The 18,734-nt window shown below is 38.4% G+C and overlaps 1 protein-coding gene and 1 non-coding gene across 4 annotated transcripts; one reads left to right on the forward strand and one right to left on the reverse strand.

Moving 5' to 3' along the window:
* Window positions 1-879: 879 nt before the first annotated feature.
* Window positions 880-15,589, reverse strand: eif2s3 (eukaryotic translation initiation factor 2, subunit 3 gamma). Of its 3 annotated transcripts, XM_053611327.1 has the most exons (14): window positions 15,042-15,589; window positions 13,570-13,689; window positions 12,725-12,793; window positions 11,919-11,982; window positions 9,735-9,862; window positions 8,037-8,158; window positions 7,738-7,832; window positions 7,474-7,632; window positions 6,836-6,970; window positions 6,647-6,741; window positions 5,914-6,058; window positions 1,962-2,131; window positions 1,371-1,543; window positions 880-1,224 (listed from the first exon to the last, which is right to left on the reverse strand). In XM_053611327.1, the coding sequence occupies exons 2-14, from the start codon at window positions 13,585-13,587 to the stop codon at window positions 1,161-1,163; spliced, it is 1,437 nt and encodes a 478-aa protein (XP_053467302.1). In that variant the 5' UTR covers window positions 13,588-13,689; window positions 15,042-15,589; the 3' UTR covers window positions 880-1,160. The 3 variants fall into 3 exon arrangements, with proteins under 3 accessions (XP_053467302.1, XP_053467301.1, XP_053467300.1); XM_053611326.1 differs by lacking the exon at window positions 13,570-13,689 and having other exon boundaries at window positions 15,042-15,588; XM_053611325.1 differs by lacking the exons at window positions 13,570-13,689; window positions 15,042-15,589 and adding an exon at window positions 13,171-13,203.
* A 1,543-nt stretch (window positions 15,590-17,132) lies between these two features.
* trnae-uuc (transfer RNA glutamic acid (anticodon UUC)) lies at window positions 17,133-17,204 on the forward strand. The gene has a single exon. It is a non-coding gene; the product is annotated as a tRNA-Glu (tRNA).
* The last annotated feature ends 1,530 nt before the right edge of the window (window positions 17,205-18,734 follow it).

The following is an 18,734-nucleotide window of genomic DNA, read 5'->3' on the forward strand; positions in this document are numbered from 1 at the left end:
TTTGCTAGCTAGCCAGTTCATGTTAAAACGCTAGCGCTAACAAACCGTGCCCTGTGGGGAAAATAAATAAATAGTGGTAAGTACTTAGATTCTCGACCTTCGACAGCTCATATATCGAGAATAAACATACAGTAACTAGGGTTAGCGGGTTATCTTGACAGCTAGCTCGGGTTATAAATCAATATGTAAACATGGCTAACTAGTATTATTATATTAACGCGAAATTTTTCGCTTCACCGAGGGTAATAAAGTACTAGTATATATTTTTCACATCTTTACTCGATTAATACCTTTTATTTTATTTTATTTTATTTTATTTTATTAGAAAATAGCCTGTTATTACAAAGTTAATAGCTAGCAAAGACGAGCTCGTTAGCTATTTATGTAAACTGATGAGTTAAAGTAAGCTAAGCTGCATCCGGTGTAGAAGGCAGTGTCTGAAGCCACACGTAGTGGCCATATAAAAGGAGTTAAAAAGCTATTTGGCAGAAGGTAGGTCATATCAGCCAGTTATTTTCAAGCCAATTGAAGTCATGACTACTTCAACTAAATGTAAACTTATTTATGTAATGCCCATTTTGTATCAGATCGCCTAGAAATAAACCCAATGTACTACATTTTAGGTTTTTATTTTGCTTCAGTACATCTATAGATTGTCATCTTTTGATAAGTACATCAGTTGGTAATTAATCAAATCTCATGGATCTTGGAGTCTCTGACTTGACATGATCTTCGTGTGTATGTTTTTAAAAAAAAAAAAAAAAAAAACCCAGGTCAAACACCATATTGATCATATTAAGACATTCTCTGAATGCGAATGTTGTGCATGCACATCGTTTCACTGTCACACGACCGGATCCACGAAACATCATGCCACAGTTTTGATCCAAAGTGTTTTTATTAGTAATCACTGAAATATGGTGACAACTTGTTGTTTTGTTTTTTCTTTTCTTTTCAGCAAATGCAGGAAATACATCTTTCTTCCCATATCGCAGTGTAAATGAATTCAGTCCTGCCGTCGGGATTGGCGCACATTTTAAAATACAGGTGCTGAGGTGCCGACCTCTATGCGGCTCCGACCTCGGCACTAGTGTGAAAACGGTTGAAATTTATGCCATATGGTGCGACAACACTATCCTTTTATTCCAGATGTAAAATCCTCAATCATCATCCACTGTGGGCGTGATGGTCACTCCTCTCCTGATTTGACCCCAGCCAATTAGACTAGAAAGAGAAAGAAAAAGCAAATAAAAGGTTACTGAGTCCAGAGAGAAACCATTCATCAAAACACTTGTTGACCTATTCAGGCTCGCTGAATAAGTGTTGATGAACAACTCGCACCTATACAAAAGTGTTTATAATTTGCTTACCGCCAGTGTTTCTCCACTCGGCGACTCAGAGCGATCTTCTCGCCCACCTCTGTGCACACAGGGTTAGTGAGCACGATTTTAGCCAAATCGGCTTTCACCGCACTCACACGGCCTCCCGTTGACAATGAGCCGATGTTCACCATCAACACCTCGTTTTTTGACAGCTTCTGGACCTGTGGGGCAAATCAAAAGGGTCAACAATTAATATCATCTCCTTTACGGGAGCTTGTGTTGTCGTATGATGGCTTATGATAAACCGAACAGCTAATCAGCAACTGTGAGCAGATTAGTAGCCAGTCAGCATTTTCACTGACCAAAGCAAAGTGGGTCCAAATGTAATGATATACATTTTACACTTAGAACAAACTACTACATTCATTAATGATTTCTTTGTTTTATCTTTTGGATGGGATTTACAGTCATTTTATCTGCTACCTAGGCTATTTATGCATTTTGCATTATATGTGATAAGGAAATCTAAAGAAAAAAAATGACGAAAAACAACTCTAATCTGTATTAGATTAGAGTTATTAGAGTGCAAAAACACTCAAAATCAGTGTCTGCGTAAATTAGAGTGAGTATTTCATTCACCTTTGCTGCTTTCTTGTCTCCCTCAGTGCGGACACCCAGCAGCCTCCTCAACAGGAAGTAGGAGATCTCGAGCTCGGTGAAAATCTCGGGCAGCGCACCAACGGCGCCGAGGACCTGACCGACCATACGGTCCGCTCTGCATAGCGTCGGGTCAATTTTAGTGCCCACACCTGCATCACAAACAAAATGTATGAATGTAACTGGAGAACAGAACCGATACCAAATAAAATAAGCTAGGTCTAGTCACACGTTTTTATGTTCTGGCCACACCACGTTTTTAAGTCCATTTCCTAAACGTTTCCCCATCCACAATGAAACACAATAGCAATTAAAAATTAAATGACATGATGGCCATGCATACTGTGTGCCTGACTCATGGGCGTCATGTTAGTTCAAGTAGTTGTTTGTTATTATAATACATATATGTTTCTCATTCATGATTTTAAAAACCTTTTGATCTGAAGGTGTATGATTAAATGTTTGAAATCTGTGTTGTAGACAAAAATAAAATTGTGCCAACATATTCATTTCGTTCACAGAAAACTAACATTATTTACTATATATATATATAAAAAATTAAATGAATAACCACACTTTCCTGCGTACCCCAGTGTTGCTTGTATACAATACAAAGCAGTCAAACGTGGAATAATAATATGCAATACAGAAAGCAGCGTTGCAAGAAGTGCTGCCATCTTGGAACTGTCAAGATCCCATGACAATCGTACATTAGCGTTTTCGCTACACTACAACGTAAAGACCGCAATGTATAAGAGGGTTAAACATCGATCCACTTTGAAGTGTGAATAAAATGAAAAAAAAAGATACACTTTCAGTGGCTGAGTGTACTTTATTAGTGTGGATAGAAAGGCAAAACGGTAGGGCTTCAATTGCCACTTTGGGATTTTTTTCCCCTGAACAGTAGATCAAATATTCAATATGGATAATATATATATATCTATATAAAAAAATATCTTATTTCATTTTCATGATTTAATAAAACTGATAGTAAAATACAAAATCATATGAAAGGCTCTTCTGGGGACATCACCCTATTACATCTACATACCCAACTTAAACAACAGACTAAATTAAAAAGTATGTTTTAACGCAGACACTAGTTTCAAAATGTTTGCTTAAATGATAAAATAACAGGTAACAAATTTGATTACTAAATGACACTTCTAATGATTAACTGAGGTATTAATACAAATGTTTTCAAAGAATATTTGCTACATATACACTTGCATGGCAGTTTTGTGATATAAATGATGAATTAATTTCAAGGATTCATGGGAAAAAAAAAAAAAAAAAAAGGAGCCTTTGTACTAGAGCAGACGCTAAAGTCTGCGGTCTCAAAAAACAACGCAAATGTAATGGGTGCGTTAGCACTAATTCACTCGCACTGCAAAGTTAATAAACCAAAAGCACGTTCCCCAGAGTGTTTCTTCATGTGATCTCTTACTTGCTTACTTCACTTCAAGTCTCACTTTTTTCCTGCACGTTTTTCAGTTGCATGTAGCTACACAGTATACAGTTGTGTGAAAAAGCAAGTACACCCCATGGAAACCGTTGGCTTTTTTTTTTTTTTTTCCTTTTTCCAACATATTTAGACAAGCAAACATTTGGTCCTCTTTGAAACAGTGCCTATTATTTAAGTTCGTATACTTGAACAAAACCACAAGGAAAATAAATTTTTTTCAGTCATTTATTTGACAGAAATATCAATAGATGCGATATCCTTCTGTGGAAAAAGTACGTACACCCTCGGCCTCAGAAGCTAGTATCGCCCCCTTTAGCAGAAATAACTTCTTGTAGGTGTTTTGTATAATTGTCCACCAGGCTTGCTGGAATTTTTGACCAACTTCCATGCAATATTCTTTCAGTCGCAAGATGTTTGAGGGTTTTCTTGCATGTACTGCACGTTTCACATCCCCCCACAACATTGGGGATTTAGCTTTGACTAGGCCATTCCATAACCCTCCATTTCTTCTTTTTGAGCCGTTCCTTGGTGGATTTGCTAGTGTGCTTTGGATCATTATTCTGATGAAATGTCCACTTTCGGTTCAACTTCAACTTTTGGACAATTGGGCTCACGTTATCTTCAAGCACTCTTTGATATGATGCAGAATTCGTAGTTGAATCAATGAATGCAAGCTGTCCAGTCCCTGAGGCAGCGAAGCAACCCCAAACCATAATATTTCCACCAAAGTGCTTCACAGTTGGTATGAGGTGCTTCTCCTGAAAAGCTGTCTTTGGTCTGCGCCAAGGTCTGCTGTTACTGTGGCCAAACAACTCCATCTTTGATTCATCTATCCAGAGCACATTATTCCAAAAAGCCTGGTCTTGGTCTATATGCTCATTGGCAAACTGTAGTCTTGCTCTAATGTTCTTTTTAAAGAGCAAAGGTTTTTTTCAAAGGCTGACATGTCTCCCATGCAGGCCAAATTTGTGCGATCTCTTTCTGATTGTAGAAGCATGCACTTTGACACTAACAGTTGCAAGACTTAGCAGATCCTGTGATTGAATTTTGGGGTTCTTGGAGACATTTTTTTTTTTTTGCATCAGACAGTCTGCTCTTGTGCTGAATTTGCTGGGATGGCCAGTGCTGAACAAATGGATTATTAATCAGGATTATTTTCCTTGTTGTGGAATGATGTATTTCAAATAATTTGGCGATCTTTTTAAATCCCTTGCCAGACTCCTAGACATTCACAATTTCTTTTTCCTGAAGGCCTTACAGATCTTGGCATGATGACACCACACACACCTCAGTAACAAAGGGAACACCAGACAGATATGAGAGGAGTATAAATAAGACCGGTTCCACCTGCACTCTCTAAACAGGTTCTAATCACTGGCACCCAATCTTGAATACCTGATTCTAATTTTATTGATTTGAAGGTGTGATAAAAATGCCCCACATTTTTACCTTCAAATCCATAAAATTAGTGTACTTGCTTTTTCCTGATCTTTTTTTTTTTTGGTACTTTAAATTGTGAAAATTACTACAAAATGTCAATTTTGATAGAGTGTATCACCTGTATTAATAAGCACTGTTTCAAAGTGGATCGAAAACCAACAATTTCAATGGGGTGTACTTATTTTTTCACGAGCGTATTATATACACACACACACACACACACACACACATATATATAATTATATAATACCAGGATTTCAGGAGTTTTTTTGTGATTGCTGCAACCAAAAAGGCATGATTTTTGGTTGGTTTTTTTTTTTTTTTTTTACAGAAAACTACTTGAATTTGGTGAATTATTTTTCTCAATTGTTTGTCTTTCACAGTGATGTTTGTTGGTAAATGAGACCTTTTAGCTGTATTTATGTTCAACGCACATGAATCAAAGAGGGCTTTGACTCAATGCGCGTTGTGATGACATCGCATGATGCGTCTTGGCCCAAATCTGATAATTTCGGTAGTTGCAAGCTCCTCCAAAAATTGTGGAGTTTACTTAATTTTGCATTAAATTGTGCGATCCCAAAATTTTCAAATGTATTTTCAAATGAATTTCATCACTGATGTTTCATTATTGAATTTATCAAATATTTGCAGCGCTACAAAACAGATAACCATTGCATTATATGACTCACCTGTTACTGATTCGGCTTCAACCCATTAATCGGAGTTAACCAAATACCAAATTGCTTCCTTCTCCCTGTACAAGTACACTACATAATGACATTAAATGATAGTTCCTATACTTTATGTAGTGCATTACTTTCCCCATACTGGTCCATTTAGTTGTCAGTCTAACAGCCAGGATAGCTAACTGGATACTAGTTTTTATATACAGCTTTAAAATACATCTGATCTAACTCCAGTTTGGTCAGCCATCCTGCCTTTGAAAATCTAAATACCGAGAGCATATAAATGTTTATTCACAGAATGAATTACTAAAAGAGCCTTGAACAGATTCTCTCTCTCACGTACCGATAAGGCCACCAGGTGCAGCATATTGGAGGTCATTGTGCTCAGCGAACAGCGAGACGATCTTGGAGAAGATTGGTTTGCACATAAGCTTCCCTTCGTGGTCCTTAGAAACAATACCGGGTCTGACTTCAAGTTCCTGTCCCACCTTAGGATAGAAAACGTGAAGAGTGTTCATCTCTAGTAATTACAACAGCTCTGTCTCAAATCACACCATGTGCGCTGGATCCGAGTATTAAAGTTGCATCGCTCAGATTTATCAATGTGTGGACTACATGCATGTATTTAAAGACACGGCTAATGTCTTGATGTCCGTCGTGTGGCTTTCTTTCACCCAGTTTTATACATATCTTACATTTTGGAAATAAGAAACCCTGAATGGAATTGTAGGGGTTTTTTTTTTTCCCTCCCCACTTAACATTTGATAAATATACATCACAGAACCTGGCATGTACAACACTGTCAAAATACTGATTGTTAAGGAGGAGTCTCCATTATTTGTACTCCGTTCAGAAGGACGCACAAGGATAGCTGTTTTCTAAGGGGTCATATTTTGGACAGATCTGAAGCATCTAAACATAATTGCGTGATTCTGTTCACAGTCAGAAAGAAGTCGTCGCTCCATCTGAGTGATGATGTCTTGGTAGTGTAATACAATACTAAAGGTCACAAACTGTACTAAAAGGCTGTCTGAAATATATGAAGTGTATTAAGGTTAAGATTAGTTTCATCTAACCTTCAGCACTCCTTTCAGAATACTGCCTCCAGCTACGCCTCCTTTCAGATCGTCCACCTCACAGCCAGGTTTATTCACATCGAACGATCTAATGACTGCCAGGACAGAGAAGGGTCAACAAAAAGCTCCGTTAAAAACTCATGAAATTGTTAATTAAATTCAAATTGCTACTAAGAATCGGTATTTTACCGATAAGCCTAGGCTCAGAGGTGAAGTCTCGAATAGGCACAGGGATCTTCTTTACGATGTATTCACACACCACCTCGATGTTGTACTTCAGCTGAGCCGAGATAGGGATGATGGGAGCACCTTCTGCGACTGTGCCTGTAGAAAAGAAAAAAAAAGTACATCACAGACAAGTGAATATGCATGCACAAGTGGAGTAAGACATGTTTAGAAAGGGGGAACTAAGCAAAAGGCATAAAGGCAGTCAGGTCTGCTTTTTAATTCAAATCAATCTGGCTAAATATGTGAATTCCAAACAATGACTGGACTGATTATTCATCACCTTATTTTTTTCTCACGTTAACAGTTTGTGTGTGGGGTTCAGCTACTTTTTAAAAAAAAAATAAAAAATTACAGCTCAGTGGAAGCATGTGTGGAATTCACGTTTCAAACAATTACACCACTAGAGGTATAATCACATGATTATTGCCTAACTAACAACGCTGTCTTTCCAACAACGCTAAGTTCACCGTGTAATGAATATTTAATTGTATATTCCATTTTTCTCAGACCTTCGCTTAACCAAAGTCCCAAAACTAGCGGGAGAATAAACGTTAATCCCAAAAGTAACAAACTCTTAACAACGGAGAGCTAGAACTCACCCTGCACGAAAGCCAGGATCTGCTCATACTGCTCTTTGGCTTGACTCTCTTTCACCAGGTCGATTTTATTCTGCAGGATGAGGATGTGCTTTAACTTCATGATCTCGATAGCGGCCAGATGTTCTGACGTCTGAGGTTGAGGGCACGACTCGTTGCCGGCTAAAACAACAGGACAGAAGAGTTATGTTTTCTCGGGTTACACTTACAAATCGATTATTGTACATTAAGAGACTGTGTTGGAATTGGCTAATCAGAAGCACCCACCAATCAGGAGGAGTGCAGCATCCATCACAGCGGCACCGTTCAGCATGGTGGCCATCAAAATGTCGTGACCCGGGCAATCGACAAAGGACACGTGTCTAATAAGACGAGAAGAGAAAAAAAGATTCTCATAAAATGAGCACAACTGCCATCAATTCTCATCTGTACACACTTACACAGTGGGATTTACACGTGCATAAAGCGACAAATTAAGGCTACTTTCATTATGCACACGATGGCCCACGATGAGCTCCAAATGATCATCAATGTATAAAATGTTCCTAATACACCAGAATATTTACCTGACTAGTTTGAAGTTGCCTTTTGTGCCAGGAATGTCTGTAGGGAACTCATCAGGAGTGCTGCTGCCACACGACCTGTAACACTCAGGCCTCGGGCAGCTCGGGTCGTCCAGCTTATACACCTGACGGAGAAGTAAAGCCCTTTGTTAAACTAGATCTCATTGGAGTAGCTTCCTACTGCAAAATATAAACATTAATGGAAACGTGATGTAAAATATTATAAAAGCTGCTCTAATTTGGGAGGAAAAAAAAATTAATTATAGGATGAATGACATTATATAAACGTAAATTACACTGCATCTGTATCAATTCAGTGCTCCAAATATCTGTATCTATATCTGGATTTGAACTCGAAGTAAGCATGGTCTAAACCGGAAGGTTTTTTTTTGTTTTGCTTTAATTAAATGTGAACTCTCGCTATGGAAAAACTGGAAGAAAAAAAACAAAAACAAAAAAAAAACTCTTTCCATTCATTTTATATCTCACACACACACATTATACATATACATACACATACACATATATATATATATAAAAAACTGGTCTCAAACAGATGCCCTGTGAAACTTTATGGCAAGTATTCTCTGTCAAAAGGGAAGGCTCTGTCAAAAAGTCTTATATTCTATAGTCTTTCCTAAATCAGGAAACAATTAATTACAGTTGACAACAACCGCCATCTGATAAAATATCAGAGAATAAGAATGAATGAATGAATAAGAATTAAACACAACCCATTTTTATAATGGCGCCATTTCCAGCCATGCTGGACTAAATCTGCATTTCCCAGGCATTGCTTCATCTTCACCATAACTTCAATATACTCCAGGTGAGTAACAGGAGCACTGTTGCAAAAAGGCTTTCAATAGAAAGTCGCTAAATCTTGCTAGATGATGTCATGCGCTAATCAACATTCATTCCGTCATCGTGTCGTATCTGCATTCTGTTCTTTTAGTGTCATTTGCTTCTGTTTTCTTCTCTCCTACTCTCAGTGTTTAACTGTGAACTGCCCGACATAGCGATCGGTAAAATCGGTTGACCTCTGTTTAGGTACATCCCTAAAATACCTTTCTCAAACTGAAAATGATTACATTCAATGCTGTGGAGGAGTGGGCGGGGCAAGTTCGAGGCTTTAACCGAACGCAAACGAGAGTAAAGCAGCGCGGCGTCTAGCAACGCGAGTGAGGAACGGCGATATGCTTCCTCACTCCTAGTCACAGCTCTTTGAACTGGTCTGACTTGACGTGTTTGAGGCACAACGCGGTTTATGTCTCATTCCAATGATCGTACAAGTCATAAACGTATGGATGCAATTTAGACACAAGCGTCGTCCTCCAGAATCCTTACTCTTATGTAGAATGCGTGTACGTGTCCGTCGTGAAAATGTGCAAGATGTCAGAATTTTATTGGGAATTTGCCGAACTGGTCAAATGGCTGGTTTTACATATGTCCTGTAGCGAGCCGTGACGTAGCCATACAGCATCAGTCACGACGAGAACATACACAAGAACCTACAAGGTGAGGTGCAAAGCCAGAGATGTGAAACCGCTGTGTTAAGCCTGTTAACGTAAAGTCCTGCTGTAATCTTATATTCAATCACATCACTGTACTGACCCGAGGAATCAGACTGAAGCTTGCAAACCCATAGAGAAATGAGGTGGGTTTTTTTATTTTATTGTATTTTTTTTTTATTATTCTCACCTTAGCATTGGCATATCCCAACTTGATAGTAATGTTTCTCTCTAGCTCGTTCTTGAATCGGACAGTGTGGACACCGGAAATGGCCTTCACCACCGTCGACTTCCCATGAGCCACATGGCCAATAGTTCCTGCAGTGAAAATGGTAATACTTGCTTTCAGAACTGCAGCATTAAAACAACCTCATTATACATTTTTTTTATTTAAACTGAGCAAAGAATTGAGCGAAGAAAAAAAAACAACCTTTAAAAATGCATGATCAGAGGTGGAAACAAATCTGTGGCTTTTTAGAGTCTCTGTTTTCCTATATGTGTATTTTTATTTTTGATAGTCAGGCAACAATAGCATCAGCTGAATGATTATGTTTCTAGTAGGAGGTTTCTGCCAGTTCCTGTTCTCTTTACTGTGAGTCAAATGAGGATGGTAACTTGTCTGCGATGGCTCTTGGTGCCCCTGCCCCATTCTTTATATGGACTCTTCTTTGTCTCGATGATAAAGTGTCTGACTGGTACAGTTATGCTGACTGGATTAAGGCTTGTGAAACTCCAGAGCCTGGGGTGGGTTGCGATAACTGCGTACTTCCTTTGCATACTTTGTTTAAGGTTGAGTGCTTTTTTTTTTTTTTTTGAACGGCACATTCTCAATAAATTATCCTGCTGAAGACATGCCCCAGTCTTCACTTCCGAGTTTCCTACAGAACCCAGGACAGGCTGATTTCGTGCAGGATATTGTTTCTCTCTCTCATTTACAGTTTTCCATTTTTTGTTCAATCAGAAAGAAAATAAACCATGTTTCCTACGAAATTTTGCCAGTCAAACGTTTCCCAGATGCAGGTATGTGGAAACCCTGTCCAGACGTTTTTTTGTTGAGATAAACAAAGACAAGACAATGCACTTCATCAGAAGAGAATCCAGACTATACTTGCAGTCAAACCCTCTCATGCAATTTATATACACTCATCCCTGTCAACTTCTTAGCCTTGTCAATTATGTTACCTGATTACTAAAACATCGGACTGGGCAGCAGACTGGAGCTTTTGCTTTTCATTTGTCAACCCTCTGATGATAAATATTTTGTTAGGGGTTTGCATTGAAACCTTAAGAGAAGCCAATTGTGTTTAAACGTGTTCAAGGACTTCACTGTTTTCAGAAAAACAAACCCTGCTTGTGTATAGGCTCTCTATGGTTGCATTTACACTGCAGGTCTTGATGCCCGATTCCAACTTGTTGACCGTATCCGATTTTTTTGACGACCCCCTTACATCATCTTTTAAAAGTGACCCATATCCGATATCTGCATTTACACTACACACTTCGTGAAACAACCCAAGGTAGACGTCACTGGAAGGTTAGGCTGAGAAGGAAGTAAAAACGACACAATTTGCAACGGATGCAGACGGAAATATAAGACGAGCTTTCCTTTCCACACCATATTTAAAGGTGAGCAAAACACCTTCCTCCTGAAGCAGAGGACAAAAAAAAAAAAAAAAGAAGAGAGCCCTTGTTGAGAGTTGTGTTTTCGCGGTTGGGGTCCACGTGAGTTGACGTCATTCGCCACTGTCGCTTTTTCCATGACGTACGACTCGTGTTCACATGGGGATATCCGATCTGTCCGCTTACATGGCGGACGCAAACGTACGTATCCGATTCATATCGGATTAATTTCCACGTATGAACGAGGCCTGAAATGGATCTGAGAATATCGGAGATAGCGCGTCCTATTCTGGCGTCTCTGCACGAGGGCGCACGCTGTCAAATGGGAAATTACAGACCGCAAAGACGGAATCCTAGCGCAGCTCAGTAGGCGTGCTCAGGTTGGCACCGGTGTTCTCCAAAACGTGCTCCCCCCCCCCACATCCCAACACAAGCAGTGAAAAAGGGAATTCATCTTATTGCTCCACCACTGATATTTGTTTTCACGTTGAAGGGAGAACAAAATGCATATACACACAGACATGGCTTAGACACAGACGTGTGTATTTCCGCACCAACCGCCCTTCCTCATCAGTGTCTATACATCCACATAAGTACTTTCTTTTGCTATGATCTGTTACATTCTAATAGAAGCAAGAGTTTTACAGGACGTGAAATCCTAAAAAAATAAATAAAAACCACGTAAGCAGAGATTAGACTTAAAAGATAGAAAACTAAGGGAGCATGTGACATGTTTTGGACCCTGGGAACCCACCTATGTTGATTGTAGCTTGTCTGCTGATGATCTCCTGTGAGAGCGGCGTCAGTGTGCTCACATCCTGTGAGGAGAGAGATAGAAAGAGCGCATTTCATTTCGACGTCTTTAAAGAAAACATCTGGCATTTGGTAAATTTCCGCAACCTTTCATTCTTCCCTTCAGTTTCCCAGAAGCACCGTAGGACAGATTTCCTTGTTCAACGCCACAGCAAGCATCACGCTGAACCACTTAAGGTGACGCTGCTTTTACAAAACATTTTGGAAAGCCAGACCTACACTAATGAAGATTATCATCAAATGTAAGACTGATATAAAAACCCATGCAATCTAACTGCGCTTGTATGAAGTGACAGGAAATCACCCCTGGTCTGCCACTGAAATCATAACCACCGTCCGTTGTTAGTATGTACGAAGGAGATCTGGTTAAAACCCTTTTTTTTGTAAGGTCTTTTTATTCTTCTACATACAGGTCGAATACTCCATTACACTAACTTTACATTATCACTACAGGCTTTGTATAATACTCATTATTCAGGAAGGACAAGTCTAGGAAAAAAAAGGTTGATTACAGATGACTCCTTAACTCTGATTTAGATCATTTTGTTTACATTTTCGTTCTAAAAAAAAAAAAATCAGCTTTTAACGTCCAGTCAGTCATGTGCTGGTGTAGAACTGAGGAAGCAAACCACCTACATGAAGACTACACTCAGAGACCACAAACCCGACTTTCACTCGGCGTGGAGACAGAGTGTGAACTCAGAAAATATTTTTTGCCACAATGACAGATAAATTATAAGTACTTACTAACGTGCTGAGGTCTTGTTTGGCCAAATGAGGCTGCCCCAGCGTTACTCCGGACTCATCACCCGCCATCTTGAAGGAAAAGAAAATGGAAGTGTGCCCACACACCGCCTGATTATTTTACATGACAAAAACGAAAGATAATTTTCTAAAATAAAAATAAAGCAGACCATTTTCACCAGAGACCAAGTGAAAACATTCTAAACGTACAGTGAATTTAAAAATATATATATTAACAGACATCTAATGCACACTCACTAAAAGAATACCGGCACACAGGCATGGATGATGCAATATGGAGAAGGAAAATCTCCGGAGGAAACATGTGTTTGGCAAAAAATGTCAGAAATTACGTTTATCCCAGCTTTACGTAGTCTCAAATCGCACACAATACTTTTTATCGACCGCATTTATCAATACATCGCGATTTACACAAAGCATTAATTTACCTGTACAATCTTTCTCAAACGCGGTGAAGCTGAAGCCGACAAATAGTGGGGTCCGTCGCGTATAATAGACGTCATAGGTTTTGTAGTTTATTTACTCGTCATTTTCCATATCACATCCGTTAGACGGTAGCCATTTAATATGGCTAAAATTATTATCGTTAAAAGCACTATACAAGTAAATAACAAAAAAAAAGTGACAAAAAATAATGAATGAATGAATTAATTCATTCAAACAATAACATTTCCCTTATTCTTTAACCGCTTTTTGAAAGTGAAGTTTGATTTCCAGGGGGGTGGGGTTCCCATATATAACTTACTACAGAAGTTGATTAAAAAACGTTTTTAATTTTTCTTTATTACTTAAACAGTTTAAAGATATTCACATTGTTAGTTTCTTACACACACACAGGAGTTCATCCGTCGATTTCGACGAAGACCGAAGTTTCCATTTCTGCCTCCATTATGGAGAACACAAACTGGAACTCGACTTGTGCTTGAATTGGATTAAAGTGACGAAGACTGGCACAGCATCGCCCCATACACACACACACACACACACATACACACACAGTGATAGGATCACATTATTGTATTATGGACTTATTTACAGGCTTGGGGAGTAATGGAATGAATGTAAGGGTGTTACATAATCAGGATACAAAAAACTGGTAACTGTAATCCGTTACAGTTAAGTCAAAGATCAAAGTAATCAGATTACAGGTACATAAATAATAATAATAATAATAATAATAATAATAATAATAATAAAAGGGAATAATATCAGGATGACAATGTATTACATTTAAAACCAAATAAATTAATCTTTTGACATAACACAATATATGCTTGATTATAGTTCTGGTTTTCTCTTGCCAGTCATGGATCACGTGAGCAACCTATTGGTGCTGAGCAAATAAATGTTGCACAAAGTTATTTTGGTAGAAATGAACACAAATTGTTCTCTGAACTGTTTTGATTAGGGTGACCATACATCCTCTTTTTTCCCCCCAGACATGTCCTGTTTTTCGGACCTTAAAAAAGCTCCAGGGCGGGATTTCAAAATTTGAGAAAATGTCTGGGATTCGGCTTTAATTTCATTATGATGTGCTTATGGTCTAATACTGCATCATGTGTGCGCATGTTTGCATTGCTTTAACCCCTCTCTGTAATTCCAGCCTTCTCAGACATCTTTTGATCGATTATAAAAGGCTTGCAGCAACTACTGGCCAAATCTCCTGCCTTTCAACCACTAGCCTACTCTCAGCGAACATGCCAAGGTGAAGCGCTGTTGCGTACGACACCAAACTGTTGCTTGTCAATAGCAGCAAATGACAGCTGTCCTGAGTCGAAATAACGTCCATGGCCAAAAAAAAAGAAAGGTGTCCTCTTTTTTTTTAAAAACCAGAATATGGTCACCACAGCTTTTAATTAATTTGAACAAATCCAAACACTGAACATGTTTTAAGCTCTAAAATCAGCTAAATAAAAGTATTTTAGCATATAAAAAGCATATTGCTTTTATCTTGACTTTATTCGAATATGTGACCTTGAAGTAATCCAAAAATAATTACATTGCATCACTTTCATACTGTGATACCGATGACATTTTTTATGAAGTAATTTGAAACTAACCGAATACATTTTTAAAGTGACCCTCCCAACCCTGCTTATTTACAAACAAAAACCATGATATTGTGGCATACGCTAACATAAAGTGTTACGGCCCAGTCTAGGTTAGGTCGCACAGAGTAACCAGCTCGGGATTCAATGGAATTTGACCTTTAAAAATGAGGGAGCCAAGAATAACAACACAACAAGGTTGTTCAAAACAAAATTGGGGTATATTGTAAAACACAGAATTATATACATACCACTCCACAAAGAACCAACCCAGGCATAACTTCAGGGTGGGCCAAAGCCAAAATAATAAACAAAAGGATTCTATTGTTAGGTAGCTAGCTTACCTAAAAAGAAAACAACAAAGAAAATACAAACACTTCCCTAAACTCCCTAAGCCAAAAACAGATACAAAAGGACCCTCTCCCAAAAGAAATGGCAGCCACACCCCTACATGCTAGTGAACCAAGCGAACATGTATACACAACCAGATACAGGAACATCCAAAATCACAGTCAAAACCCAGAACAGCAGTCAGAATATAGAGTTGTGAACATAGAATTGTGAATGTAGAATATTCTTCTTCTACTTCTTTTTGTTTTAATGGCGGTTGGCAAACCACTAGAGGTGCATTACCGCCCCCTACTGGACTGGAGTGTTGGCAGTAGATTGCCAGGAATAGAAAGAAAACAAACAAACAAACAAACAAAAAATTATAATAATAAGAAGAAGAAGAAGAAGAAGGAGAAGATGAAGAAAAAATAAAAAATAAAATAAAATAAAAAAATAATACCAAAACAATAATACATAAATAAAAGAAAATAAAGAGATAAATAGCTATATAGTAGATATTCCTACTAGATTACTAAAGTCTCTCACCAGTATTTTTTAAATAGTTTATTAGGGGGCAGTACATTTTCCCAGATGTTTTCCCCAGCAAGTTCTCTAGTGTCATGTTTTGTTTTCCAATCTGCATCTCTAGCTCAGTTCTTTCCTCCTCATACCTTTTACAGTCTAACAGAATGTGGAATATAGAATATATCTTCTTCCTCTCCAGATATGGCTGCCACTCAGTGATGTCATCCTGGGAGGCAGGAGCAAGGCAGGCTAGGGCAGGCTGGAAACTCTGGGCGGGTGTCCGGACCTGCACACAAAATATGGCACAGCACACACACAAAAAACTCCCATCCCAACGCTAACGGGTTGTAACAAAAGTGTGATCAAATTCATGGCTGATTCAATCCTGCAGCATTGCACACTTTACTTTGTTTTTTGTTTTAACAGTCCGCCGATTAAAAACATAATGTAGGTGATGTCAACCATATAGTAGGCTAACTCAGTTTTTTTTTTAAATCCCTAAAACATCCATAATTCCTAGATTGGTAGAACTTAAACACTGGATAAACTGAAGTGCTTCGATACAAGAGTTGCTTTTCCAAGCAAAGTTATGCCCATGTTGCCTTTCATTTATTATTTCTACACTGAAACCTGGAGAGTTTTTCTCTTTTGTGGTGTGGTTTACATATAGAGTTAAAATACAGAGAGAGCAAACTTTCACAGTTGTATATTATGCAGTTTGTTTCATCATGGTGGTGATCAATATGGTGTACAAAACTGTAAGCAAATAAAACCCATGCCAGTACGTGTAGAATAGACAGCTGGGAGCAGTGTACACACTATGTAAAAATTGTATGTGCATTTTTAAATAAATGTTTTTGTGCACTATATAACTTTATACCTTATAACAGCTTCAAACAAGCAACAGTACTGGTAGCTACTCCTGAGTACTGGCCCACAAGCTTTTGTTTCCAATGAAGGTGAGGCAAGAGGTAAAGCCCACCTTGTTGAAAAAAAACCCCAACAAAACAATAGAAACCCTCAGAGAATTTGTAATAGTTTTAATGTTTATAATGGGACTTGTACTGGTTTTAATGGAAACTGTAATGGTCCTTGTGTAATTTGCTGCCTTCTATTGGTGGAATGTTATGTCTAGTGGATACCATTACAACCAATAATGGTGATGATAATGGTTTCAATGGTTAGTTGATGAGATTTGCAATGGTATTTGTAGTGGAAAACATTAGAATTTCTGTGATGGTTTCTATTGTTTTGTTTTTTTCAGCAGCGCAGGAGTGCGCACCGAGGTCAGCCGCTGAAGCTAGGCTGAGTTCTCCAAAAATGTGATCGATCGAACAGACAGTCAATGACCTGGGGACTTTGAAAATGATCAATTAAAACATAATTAGCTGTGTGGCAGTATATGAGGTGTCATTTTTAGACAAAAATAGTGCACCAAATTTGGCTTTCCATGGACTCTTTCTCTTTCACAGAAGTAGTGTTACATCTCCTATATGGTCTAGCGGTCAGGATTCCTGGTTTTCACCCAGGAGGCCCGGGTTCAACTCCCGGTATGGGAATGTAGTTTTTCCACTGTTTATTTCACTGTGTATTGTTGTGTATGTGACCAATAAAATTAAAATGTTTTAACGCTATGGGTTTGTACGACACTGCCCCCTAGTGGACACGATCACGATACGTGCAGCTATATGTGTGTGTGTGAGTGTGTGTGTGTATATATATATATATATATATATATATATATATATATATAAACATAATTGCATACATATATTCATAAGAAGACTTCACCCTATGCAAGTGTTCAGGCAGGATGTCCTTACGGCCTTTATTTGGTGATAACAACAACAACATCAATAATAATAATAATAATAATAATAATAATAATAAAACGGTAGGGCGTGAACATGCACCTCCCTGTCTCTGCCTGTAAATCAGTTTTTTCTATGGAATCAATGATGCATTAGAATGAGTGCAGTAAATATGTAAATAAATCTGTTGCTGCATCCCAATTCGTCTACTATCCATCCTAAATAATATCCGAGATTAGAATGAGTGTGTCCCAAATCGTAGTGTGTTGAAATGAATATCACAAAGGTACCAGGATGGTTTACTATTTCTGGTAGATTGTGGATCCGTGGACACTTTTTCAGCTAATGTTTCCCACAAGTCCTTACGCGAGAGTTTGCTTCACCGAATTCCATCCATCCATCCATCTTCTATACCGCTTATCCTTACTGGGTCACGAGGAACCTGGAGACTATCCCAGGGAGCATCGGGCACGAGGCACGAGCATCGCAGGACACAATCACATACACATTCATACACATTCACGGACACTTTGGACACGCCAATCAGCCTACCATGCATGTCTGTGGACCGGGGGAGGAAACCGGAGTACCCTGAGGAAACATCCCCCCCCCCCAGCACTAAGCCACCGTGCGCCACTTCACCGAATTCAAGGATGCATTTTAGAGAGATGTAAATGAAATGTGGAAAAATAAATCAAGGGAGCAGTGAAATTAATGTATTAGTCTAGCAGAAATTATATAAGGAATAATGAATAAAGGAAAAGCTGAAATGCAACGAGGAGTTTGTTTACAGTGACGGTATGTGTAAGTAAGCAACAACGTTCTCCTCCATTACGTGATAAATGTGTTAATCACTGATCTGCATATATATACATACATACATACATACATTATATATATATATATATATATATATATATATATATATATATATAAAACTATATCTTCTATATCTAGATCAGTGGTGTTAATATGTCCCAGTGCTCTTTTACTACACACTCAAATGTTTATATGTTTTTGTTTGTTTGTTTGTTTCTTCACAAAGTAGGCGAATTGAGACACAGCACGTGACTGTCTTGCAGCTGGAACTGTTAGTATGGAAATTAATCTACACTTTCTGACCAATCAGAAATCATTTATAGGTGACATAATTTACATATCTTTATTTTCAGTCAATCTAAACCTGAGCAGTTGCCCCCGCAACACCGTCTTTCCCTCAGCCAATCACATGTCGGTTATTCGCACTGCGCAATTAATAATCATAATAAATAAATAAAC

The sequence above is a fragment of the Ictalurus furcatus genome, chromosome 23, assembly GCF_023375685.1.
Source record: "Ictalurus furcatus strain D&B chromosome 23, Billie_1.0, whole genome shotgun sequence".
NCBI classification, from domain to species: Eukaryota; Metazoa; Chordata; class Actinopteri; order Siluriformes; family Ictaluridae; genus Ictalurus; species Ictalurus furcatus.

Excerpts from the sequence above, each read along its gene's own strand:
- eif2s3 (XM_053611326.1), bottom strand. The coding sequence starts at position 15,068 with ATGCCTGGGTTGGTTCTTTGTGGAGTG. Across the intron at positions 8,159-9,734 it reads TGGGATATGCCAATGCTAAG|GTGTATAAGCTGGACGACCC; the intron begins GTGAGAATAATA and ends CTTCTCCGTCAG. Across the intron at positions 7,633-7,737 it reads TGCTGCACTCCTCCTGATTG|CCGGCAACGAGTCGTGCCCT; the intron begins GTGGGTGCTTCT and ends CTGTTGTTTTAG.